General features: G+C 33.5%; 1 protein-coding gene across 1 annotated transcript in view; it reads left to right on the plus strand.

The window, feature by feature from the left end:
• The window catches only part of LOC137654808 (uncharacterized), a 12,577-nt gene extending 3,910 nt beyond the window's left edge, over positions 1-8,667 (plus strand). The window contains exon 2 of the mRNA XM_068388760.1: positions 8,030-8,667. Within this exon, the coding sequence (XP_068244861.1) occupies positions 8,030-8,667 (638 nt within the window). The remainder of the gene's footprint in view (positions 1-8,029) is intronic.
• The last annotated feature ends 3,833 nt before the right edge of the window (positions 8,668-12,500 follow it).

A 12,500-nucleotide genomic window follows, 5' to 3' on the forward strand; every position in this document is an offset into this window, starting at 1 on the left:
AGAAATTTTAAATTTTCTAAATAAATTTAAAATGCAGTAATTAATTGAAGCTTTAAATCGGATCAATAACCTTCGCAAAAAAAACAAAAATTGCAAATCATACTTTTTGTACAAGTACCTGCACATTATGATGGGTAATGATAACATTAATCTCCATTGTTAATATAAATTTTAGTTAATTCTATTGTTAATTTGTGTGTACTGCCCTCAACTGTCATAATTTACATAATTAAATCTGATAGCATCACCCACAAATGTGACCTTTTTCCCACTCGACTCGTATTTCCCCTACAGTTCCGCATCCCTCTGCGATGCATGAATGTAATTGAATGAATTTCATGTATGCAAATTCTTGAATGTCAACCCATTCCACGTATTACTCTAAACCATCCAGGAGACATTTCATCTCTCGTCACAAAAGTATTTATTTGAGTTTTCTTTATTCAAGAACTATAGTCAATTTCTTTTAGCGATGCAGATTTGCACCGACTCGAAGCGGTGCCCTTTTAGCTCGGAAAAGTTTCCTGGTCGCCGATTGGTTGGACGAGATAATACTAACCAATCAGCGATCAGGAAACTTTCCCGAGCTAAAAGGGCACCGCTGCAAGTCGGTGCAAATCTGCCTCGATAAAAGAAATGGACTATAGTATATGCGATCCGTCAAAAAGAGCTAGATATTTAAATAGATACGAACACACACAGATTCAACCCTCGTCATCCCTTCCCCCTTCTCCTAACTACAACACGGCAGTTTCAGCAATCTGTGGGAGATAGTGGTTACCAAGTGTACCTCTCGGGGTACCACCTCTCACCGGGGTATGACTATACGATAAGGACCCTGATACCTGTGACGCCAGACAACCTACAGTCAACCAGCTAATCAATCGCCTCATGTTTTACATTTAAAACTCATTGCGTATTTTGTCTATTCCTACGCTGAGTAGATCGACCTCTGCTCAGCGTAGAATAAAGAAAATACGCAATGAATTTAAATGTAAAACACGAAGCGATAGTAAAAAACGGAAACACGGGATTCGAAAATAGCCTCAAATCTGCAATAAAAAATACCCTATTATTACAGGCAGCTGATTTCCAATTTGAAAGGGTATTTCTACTTTACGGTGACAACGATTTATATATGAAAGATTTATTTTAATGTTGTTACTGTTCTTAAATTATTTTATTTTAATTGTTAATTACTTCTCTTGTAGTTTATTCACTTCCTTATTTCCTTTCCTCACTGGGCTATTGGTTCCCTGTTGGAGCCCTTGGGCTTGTAGCATCTGGCTTTTCCAACGAGGTTGTAGCTTAGCAAGTAATAATAATAATAATAATAATAATAATAATAATAATAATCATCATCATAATCATCACAACAATAATAATCATCATCATCCTTACCATCATCATCATCATAAACAATAAATATATAAATAATTAAAAAAAAAATAATATATAATATTAATAAATAATAATAAACAACAAATAATAAATTATAAATAATAATAATAATAATAATAATAATAACAATACTAATAATAATAATAATAATAATAATAATAATAATAATAATAATAATAATACCACCAGCCTCTATCTTCACCCATGCGGACATTACCGTGTTTTGACTTCCCCTTCAGGCAACGCGAGACAGCTATTTAACGTTGTCTCTGTTGTTTATCGAAAGATACAACAGCGAAGCCTCGGCAAAGACAGCTCGCTAGATAATTACCCATCTGCATATGAATCATAGTGATGCTGGGATGGCACGGGAGACGATGCCGAAAATGTAGGGGGCATGAGGGGGTTAGAAGAGAAAGGGGAGAGTAAGAGAAATACAGAGGTAGAGGCTCATAAATACATGAGCTAGTTTCAAGTTTGAGATCTGTCACGCCTAAAAATTAAATTAGGAGCTCATGAATACATGAAATACTTTTGAGTTAAGGATCTGTCAAGCCTAAAAATTTAAGTAGGGAAGACAATAAAACATGAATACATGAGCTAGTTTAAAGTTTGAGATCTGTCAGGCCTAAAAATTAAAGAAGGGAAGACAATAAAACCTGAATACATGAGCTACTTTAAAGTTTGAAATCTGTCAAGCCTAAAAATTAAAGAAAAGGGGACAATAAAATCATGAATCCATGGGCTAGTTTAAAGTTTGAGATCTGTCAAGCCTAAAAATTAAAGAAGGGAAGACAATAAAACATGAATACATGAGCTAGTTTAAAGTTTGAGATCTGTGAAGCCTAAAAATTAAAGAAGGGAAGACAATAAAACATGAATGCATGAGCTATTTTAAAGTTTGAGATCTGTCAAGCCTAAAAATTAAAGAGAAGACAGTAAAACATGAATACATGAGCTATATTAAAGTTTGAGATCTGTCAAGCCTAAAAATTAAAGAAGGGAAGACAATAAAACATGAATACATGAGCTAGTTTTAAGTTTGAGATCTGTCAAGCCTAGAAATTAAAGAAAAGACAATAAAACCTGAATACATGAGATATTCTAAAGTTTGAGATCTGTCAAGCCTAAAAACTAAAGAAGGGAAGACAATAAAACATGAATACATGAGCTAGTTTAAAGTTTGAGATCTGTCAAGCCTAAAAAATAAAGAAGGGAAGACAATAAAACATGAATACATGAGCTATTTTAAAGTTTGATATCTGTCAAGCCTAAAAATTAAAGGAGAGAAAACAATAAAACATGAATACATGAGACAGATTTAAGATTGAGATCTGTCAAGCCTAAAATTTAAAGAAGAGAAGACAATAAAACATGAATACATGAGCTATTTTAAAGTTTGAGATCTGTCAAGCCTAAAAATTCAAGAAGGGAAGACAATAAAACATGAATACATGAGCTATTTTAAAGTTTGAGATCTGTCAAGCCTAAAAATTAAAGAAGGGAAGACAATAAAACATGAATAAATGAGCTATTTTAAAGTTTGAGATCTGTCAAGCCTAAAATTAAAGAAGGGAAGACAACAAAACATGAATACATGAGCTAGTTTAAAGTTTGAGATCTGTCAAGTCTAAAAATTAAAGAAGGGAAGACAATAAAACATGAATACATGAGCTAGTTTAAAGTTTGAGATCTGTCAAGCCTAAAAGTTAAAGAAGGGGAGATCATAAAACATGAATACATGAGCTAGTTTAAAGTTTGAAATCTGTCAAGCCTAAAAATTAAAGAAGGGAAGACAATAAAACATGAATACATGAGCTAGTTTCAAGTTTGAGATCTGTCAAGCCTAAAAATTAAAGAAGGGAAGACAATAAAACATGAATACATGAGCTATTTTAAAGTTTGAGATCTGTCAAGCCTAAAAATTAAAGAAAAGGAGACAATAAAATCATGAATCTATGGGCTAGTTTTAAGATTGAGATCTGTCAAGCCTAAAAATTAAAGAAAAGGAGACAATAAAACATGAATACAAGAGCTAGTTTAATAGTTTAAAGTTTGAGATCTGTCAAGCCTAAAAATTAAAGAAGGGAAGACAATAAAACATGAATACATGAGCTATTTTAAAGTTTGAGATCTGTCACGCCTAAAAATTAAAGAAGAGAAGACAATAAAACATGAAAACATGAGCTATTTTAAAGTTTGAGATCTGTCAAGCCTAAAAATTAAAGAAGGGAAGACAATAAAACATGAATACATGAGCTAGTTTTAAGATTGAGATCTGTCAAGCCTAAAAATAAAATTAAAGAGAAGACAATAAAACATGAATACTGTACATGAGCTAGTTTAAAGTTTGAGATCTGTCAAGCCTAAAAATTAAAGAAGAGAAGACAATAGAACATGAATACATGAGCTAGTTTAAAGTTTGAGATCTGTCAAGTCTAAAAATTAAAGAAGGGAAGACAATAAAACATGAATACATGAGCTAATTTTAAGTTTAAGATCTGTCACGCCTAAAAATTAAAGAAGGGAAGACAATAAAACATGAATACATGAGCTAGTTTTAAGTTTAAGATCTGTCAAGCCTAAAAATTAAAGAAGGGAAGACAATAAAACATGAATACATGGGCTATTTTAAAGTCTGAGATCTGTCAAGCCTAAAAATTAAAGAAGGGAAGACAATAAAACATGAATACATGGGCTATTTTAAAGTTTGAGATCTGTCAAGCCTAGAAATTAAAGAAAGGACGACAATAAAACATGAATACATGAGCTAGTTTAAAGTTTGAGATCTGTCAAGCTTAAAATTAAAGAAGAGAAGACAATAAAACATAAATACATGAGCTAGTTTAAAGTTTGAAATCTGTCAAGCCTAAAAATTAAAGAAAAGGAGACCATAAAATCATGAATCCATGGGCTAGTTTTAAGATTGAGATCTGTCAAGCCTAAAAATAAAAAATAAAAAAAGACAATAAAACATGAATACATGAGCTAGTTTAAAGTTTGAGATCTCACGTATAAAAATTAAAGAAGAGGAGACAATAAAACATACGCATGATAATAAATGAATCTACAAATAAATAGGCCAATAAATGGATTAGTTTTGATAATAACTGCTATAATGTGCATACTATATATCCCTTCAACTCTCAGCCACAGTGTCTTCATATCAGTCTTTTGTGGAGAGAATCGAATTCATGTTATGTTAAATACTTGATTGGGTCTTTTCTCAAGACGGCAATTTCTTTTTTTTTTTTTCTTTTTTTTTTTCCCTGGTCCAAGTCCCTGACACGTCTTTCCAGAGCTACCAGGTGAACCCCAGGATTGGGGGAGACCAGAGAACCTCACCCCCAGGGATTGAGGGAGGCAAGAGAACCTCACTCCCAGGATTGGGGGAGGCAAGAGAACCCAATCCCCCAAGATTGGGGAAGACCAGATTACAGGCTAGGGGATACAAGAGCAAACTGAAAAAAAAAAAAAAAAAAAAAAAAAACACTGAAAATTCCTGCGATGGTATTTCTAGCTGAATTCCGCTGCTAGATTTACCCGTCGGCATTATTCCAAAAAACTCAGGCTACTTTGGGAGAGAATATTAGCATTGTAATTGTTCTATAAAATATGACTCCTACCATTCGTGGAAAAAAGAAAAAAGATTAGCATATAGGATGCTCCACTATTTTTTGGAAGAGGCAACAGTGATAAAGGATAAAACGACGGCTAAATTACCTTTGAATTTCTGATGAGAATTTGGAGTCTTCGGTGAATGACTTCACGGTAACATATTTTCTTCAGGATTGCTCTATTTCCATGAATAAAAAGTGGTTTTATCTTCTCGTATTTATATTATGAAAAACTTATTTTATGATAATAAATAGGAACAACAGCTAGAGATTTAACGCAGCCTTTATTTTCATATACAGTATTTAGATTTTCTACTTTGGTTGAATTAGGCTGTTTTATATATCTTGCTATTTTGATTCTGTAACAAAAAATAAATAAATAAATGATTCCATAATTAGATTATTTAAATTATCTACGTATGCTAAATGAAGCTGTTTCACACGACCTGGCTAATTACCTTCGACAGCGAAGTTGGAGGAGGTTACGTTTTCGCCACTGTTTGTCTGTTTTTTTGTGTATGAACAACTTTCTGTGCACAATTTTACTCATAGAGTAGTGAAGCTTACAGGGATTAATTGTTATGTCGAGACGTGGAAGTGGTTCAATTGTGAAAGTCCTAAGTCGAAGGTTAAGGTCAAGGTCAAGCAAAAGGTCGACAGAATTAACCCTAACCTTCACCTTAAGTTCGCACATGGTTGCCACACAGCCTTCAATGCGCCAACGGTCTAAATGGATACTGAGAAAGGCAAGCTGCTTACGAGAAATAAGCTGCCGTGGCGGAGGTCTGCTCTCAGTGCTTTTCTAGTCTGATTCGAGAGAGAGAGAGAGAGAGAGAGAGAGGAGAGAGAGAGGAGAGAGGGAGAGAGAGAGAGAGAGAGAGAGAATCAAATCTTTTCTACATAACACCAAAATTCTACTTTTTAAACAAAAAGAAAATTCACAGCAAAATGGGGGATGAGAACCATACGTACTAAAACTTCCATAACAATTTACCCACCATAGGAGTGAAATAGCCAAAATTTTCCCATAGTTTTACTTTGAAGGTTATATAACCTAAACCACCTGAAAAATTACAGTACCGAACGTGTTTCATATACGCTCATACACCGTTATGATATTGTTTTTCATCTCTCGCTCTCTCCTGCACTGATTATAAGAAAAACTGTTAAAGCTTACCAATGCATGTTTCACATTGTTGGAATTTTCGTGCCATTGTTACCCTCAACTATTTGTATATAAGCTCTTATCTTGTTAAATAAAGTTGACCTCAACTGTTTGTATATAAGCTAGTTATCTTGTTGAATAAAGCTGCCCTCAACTGTTTCTATATAATCTCGTTATCTTGTTGAATAAAACTGCCCTTAACTGTTTGTATATAAGCTTATCATCTTGTTGAAAGAAGTCACTTACATTCACCTATCATATTACACTGAATTGCCGGGGTGAAAAAAAAAAAATAATTTGAAAGATTTCACCTAAAGTTAAACAACTTTGCACTGTCTGGGAATTTAACAAGTTGAAATCCCAGAGAGAAATAAACAAGTAAAAAGTTATATGTGATGTTTAATCATCATTATCAAATTTAGTTGGGTTAATTAATACAACGGAAACAACTCCCCTCATTCTTGAATATGTTAAGTAAATGCCTAACTCGGAGGTTTACAAGAAAAGCTTAGTGAATACAAATAAGATTTACTCTAAAGGGTTCTGAATATAACGAAGAAAACAATGCAGCTGATTAAGATTTTGCTGTAATGACCGCAAAAAAAAAAAAAAAATATATATGAAAAATCGACGTGAGAAATGAATAAGGAAAACTAAAAAAATACCAACTGTAAATAAGACTATAGTCCATTTCTTTTAGCGAGTCATATTTGCACCGACTCGCAACGGTGCCCTTTTAGCTCGGAAAAGTTTCCTGGTCGCTGATTGGTTAGAATTATCTTGTCCAACTAATCAGCGATCAGGAAACTCTTCGGAGCTAAAAGGGCACCGCTGCGGGTCTGAGCAAATATGACTCGCTAAAAGAAATGGACTATAGTGACCTATTTGAAAGTTTAAAGTCGCTCATAAATGGCAGAGGCAAGAGACAACAGGAATGCCCTAGAGACTGACCATACATACACATGATCAGCACCCAAGAAACACCCCCCCCCCCCCCTTTCTCTCCAGGTTATGACCAGGGATGGTCAAGTAATGCTGCTGATGACTCAGTAGGTAGACCAATAAGCTCCCCTAAATCTCCCAACCTTAGCTCACAAGGATGGTGAGGTTTCAGACACTACTATAGTCCATTTCTTTTAGCAAGTCATATTTGCACCGACTCGCAACGGTGCCCTTTTAGCTGGGAAAAGTTTCCTGGTTGCTGATTGGTTAGAATTATCTTGTCCAACCAATCAGCGATCAGGAAACTTTTCCGAGCTAAAAGAGCACCGCTGCCAGGCGGTGCAAATATGACTCACTAAAAGAAATGGACTATAGGAACTACCCAGCTTGAGCGCGTCACGAACTCCCGGCAAACAGAATGCCACGCAGGGACGTTTACAGCATCAATTCCTTGTTACTTGCTTCGTCTAATTTCTACTATATTCAGTAGACGATAGATCATTTCTTGTGAAAACCCGAGTAAAATAAAAACAAACAAATATGTTACGACAATTGATAACAATCACTTAAACATAAAGGTTTCTTGGTACGATAGTTCTCATTTATGTCCACAGCCTTACTATCCTTGCGAAGTAAGGGGGGGGGGGTTATGGGAGACTCACGGTCTGCCTTCTCAGTCATTTGCAGCCATTGTCCTGTCCTTCCAAATTCTACCTTATTACAGGTTCGATTTCTAAGATTACTGCGCACCTACGTGGAATTACCCGCCTCATATAAGTGCAGCTCACTTGCAAGCCTTTAAAATAATCCTTACTACTAAAATAAATCATAAATATATTACCCTTTAAATCCTTTTACATTAAATTTGTTAAATTTATCAAACCTCATTAAACACATCGACAAGAAAATAAGTTTGAATCCTGTAAAAAAATCAAGCAAATTCAAGAAAGTCAGGCAAATTCAAGAAAGTCAAGCAAATTCAAGAAAGTCAGGCAAATTCAAGAAAGTCAAGCAAATTCAAGAAAGTCAGGCAAATTCAAGAAAGTCAAGCAAATTCAAGAAAGTCAGGCAAATTCAGGAAAGTCAAGCAAATTCAAGAAAGTCAAGCAAATTCAAGAAAGTCAGGCAAATTCAAGAAAGTCAGGCAAATTCAAGAAAGTCAAGCAAATTCAAGAAAGTCAGGCAAATTCAAGAAAGTCAGGCAAATTCAAGAAAGTCAAGCAAATTCAAGAAAGTCAAGCAAATTCAAGAAAGTCAGGCAAATTCAAGAAAGTCAAGCAAATTCAAGAAAGTCAGGCAAATTCAAGAAAGTCAGGCAAAATTCAAGAAAGTCAAGCAAATTCAAGAAAGTCAGGCAAATTCAAGAAAGTCAAGCAAATTCAAGAAAGTCAGGCAAATTCAAGAAAGTCAGGCAAATTCAAGAAAGTCAAGCAAATTCAAGAAAGTCAGGCAAATTCAAGAAAGTCAAGCAAATTCAGCACAGAAGTAATGAAGGTGTATTACCACTACTGTGCATTACTTCTTCTGAAGGAAAAAAGATAAGAAAAAAATATTGATTTTCTTAACTCCCAAACACTACACTCCTATTCTCCTCCAATCCGACATAATCTCTTAAAATCAATTGAGAGAGAGAGAGAGAGAGAGAGAGAGAGAGAGAGAGAGAACCCCTGGTGGCCGAATATCCTCACTGCACCGTACAGAAATTTTAATTACTCTGATGCAAAGGCAAGTTCATTGCAATATTCTAATCACGTGCCACACTGAGAGAGAGAGAGAGAGAGAGAGAGAGAGAGAGAGGGAGGGAGGGGGAAGCAAGCCGGTCAAAGGAATACTGTCTATATATTGCCAAAGGACAGAGAGAGAGAGAGAGAGAGAGAGAGAGAGAAGAAGAAGAAGAGGAAGAAGAAGAAGAAGAAGAAGTAGTAGTAGTAGTTCGGAAGAAAACTGTACACTGCAAAAAGGACTGACGGAGAGAGAGAGAGAGAGAGAGAGAGAGAGAGAGAGAGCGAATCAGTTCAGAGGAATACTGTCCGTATATTGCAAAAAAAAAAGACTGACAGAGAGAAAGACGAAGTTAATATGCAAAACGTTGGAAAATAATCGGATTTTCTGCAATGTGAGGGAACACTTTCCTCTGTGCTATTCCCTTTTATTCTCTTCTGTTCTTTTCCTTTGTACATTATTCTATTTTCTCCTTAAGCAAGGAATGCATTCTTCATTGGATGTATCACTGTTTAGGATTTATCTATTTTTTGTCATAGTATACATTTGAAGGTCAATGTTTAGGATCATGTGATTTGTGTGTGTTTATAATGTATACATTTGAAGGTTGTGTTCTTAACATTAATAAGTACTGTATCTTGTAAATTAATAACATTCTAGAGTCAAGCTGAATAAAAAACAATCTTACAACAGTTGAAAGAATATGTAACGAATGGACATTTTTCAAAGCAAAAGACTCCCCCACGTAAATGGGTCCTTTTCTAAAGAGAATTCTTTTTTTTTACGGTGTATTGAGGGGAAAATCCAAGAAATGGATAAAAAATTATGTAAGAAATTAATTAAAAAAAATTGTAAGAAATTGATAAAAAAAAGAACGTAAGATATTAATAAAAAAATAAAAAAAAAAATGAATGACATAAAAAAGAATGTAAGAAATTAATTAAAAAAAAATTAAGAAATTAATAAAAAAAAATGTAAGAAATCAATAAGAAAATGTAAGAAATAATTAAAAAAATGTACGAAATAAATAGAAAAGTGTAAGAAATTAATAAAAAAAAAAAAGTATAAGAAATTAATACAAAAGAATGTAAGAAATTAATAGAAAAAGAATATAAGAAATTAATGAGAAAAAAAATGCAAAAAAAAAATAAATAAAAAAAAATGTACGAAATAAAAATAGAATTTAAGAAATGAATAAATTTTTTTTTAGAAATTAATAAAAAGAATGTAAGAAATGACTAAAAAAGAATGTAAGAAATAAATAAAAAATGTAGGAAAATAATAAGAAAATATATATTCCCATTAACACTTCTCTTACATGGTTATTAATTTCCTTATTTCCTTTTCTCACTGGGCTACTTTCCCTAATGGAGCCCATGGCCTTGTAGCATCATGGTTTTCCAACTAGGGCTGTAGCTTAGCTAATAGTAGTGATAAAATTAACAACAACAACAATAATAATATTATAACAAAAACAACAACAATAATAATAATATTATTATTAGTATTATTATTATTGTTGTTGTTGTTGCTGTTGTTGTTATCACTACTATTAGCTAAGCTACAGCCCTAGTTGGAAAACCATGATGCTACAAGGCCAATGGTTCCATCAGGGAAAATAGCCCAGTGAGAAAAGGAAATTGGGAAGTTGATAAACCATGTATGAGAAGCAATAATAGAAATATATCTGACGATCTGTAATAACGTGAAGATAGATCTGCCATATATATATATATATATATATATATGTATGTATGTATATATATATATATACATACATATATACATATATATATATATATATATATAAAGTAATAACTAGAACTACACCTAATAAAGGAGTACATCTCCCAATACTTATTTATAATGTAAAAACCATTCTGGTAATGCGACGCCATATAAAAAGTCTCCAATAACTCAAGGAAAGAGAAGAAGGTATCCATGGAGTGACATAAAGCTACCATTAATCCATTGCGTAATATCACCGAGAAGGAAAGTGGCTGTTCAACCAAGACATTAGACTGAATCCTCAGATGAACCATATTTCCTAAGAAGAAGAAGAAGAAGAAGAAAAATGGGCGAGACACCGCTGATTGATGAGGGCTCAGTTGGTGCTTCAAATCCTATATTGCTCCTTTCGATCAGTATTGGTTTAGGCTGGCTCGCTCTCTCTCTCTCTCTCTCTCTCTCTCTCTCTCTCTCCATTAAATCAGTAGATAGGAGGAAAAGGAGTATATCTTAGTATCACAATCAGTACTTTATCCAGCAAATGGATGGGGATTTATATCTCTCTCTCTCTCTCTCTCTCTCTCTCTCTCTCTCTCTCTCTCTCCATTAAATCAGTAGATAGGAGGAAAAGGAGTATATCTTAGTATTACAATCAGTACTTTATCCAGCAAATGGATGGTGATTTATTTTTATTCATCTCTCTCTCTCTCTCTCTCTCTCTCTCTCTCTCTCTCTCTCTCCCCATTAAATCAGTAGATAGGAGGAAAAGGAGCATATCTTAGTATTACAATCAGTACTTTATCCAGCAAATGGATGGTGATTTATTTTTATTCATCTCTCTCTCTCTCTCTCTCTCTCTCTCTCTCTCTCTCTCTCTCTAGCAGCATAGACAACAACATGATAAATTACTTTATTTTCTCTTTTACATTTTTGTACAAACTTGATTAATCTCTTGTAGATTGTAATCTGAAGACAGGAAAATATGGAACAAATAAGCAAGACTATTCGGTGTATATATAGGCAAAAGAAAAAAAAGCCGTAACCAGAGAAAAAGATCCAATGTAGTAATGTCTAGCCAGTCAAAGGACTTAATAACTCTCTACCAGTAGTATCTTGAGGGTTGGCTGGTGCCCTACGCAACCTACTACCTATCATTTATATAAATCTATAACCAAGACTATTCACGGAAATCATATTTTTTTAGTATGAATATGACAAACCTGAAATCTAGAAGCGTATAATGTGATTGTCAATCACAAATGTAAGCGTCGAATAAAGGGGGAAATAGCTAACTAGGTCAAAACTGTGAAGTTGAATATGATTTTCTCTTCATTAAATCAGATGGTTTAATGATGAACTGACAATTGGGATATTACGCATCACGGTTCGTAGAGCAATTGAAAAAAGTTTAAAACTTAGTTTGATTTTTACCACAACGAAGATGAATTCAGCGTGAAACTCTACAAGAAAGTGAATACACTAATATACGCACACACAGACACTACACACACACACACACACACATATATATATATACATACACACACACACTGTGTATATATATATATATATATATATACATATATATATACACATTCTAATTCTACAACTAACCGTTATGATGTAAAGTTTAAGCATTTACGCAGTGTATGTATGTGTGTGTGTATATATATATACATATATATATATATATATATATATGTATATATACGTGAGTGCATATATATGTATATTCATTACAACTAACCCTTATGATATAAAGTTTATGCAAATATACAGTATATACACACATATATATATATATATATATATATATACACATATATATATACACACATATATATATATATATATATATATGAAAACCCAGCCACATCACATCATAACAAGGAAGTTTTAACCACTGAGCTGTAAGGACATACAGT

Source organism: Palaemon carinicauda, chromosome 15 (genome assembly GCF_036898095.1).
Source record: "Palaemon carinicauda isolate YSFRI2023 chromosome 15, ASM3689809v2, whole genome shotgun sequence".
Taxonomy (NCBI): Eukaryota; Metazoa; Arthropoda; class Malacostraca; order Decapoda; family Palaemonidae; genus Palaemon; species Palaemon carinicauda.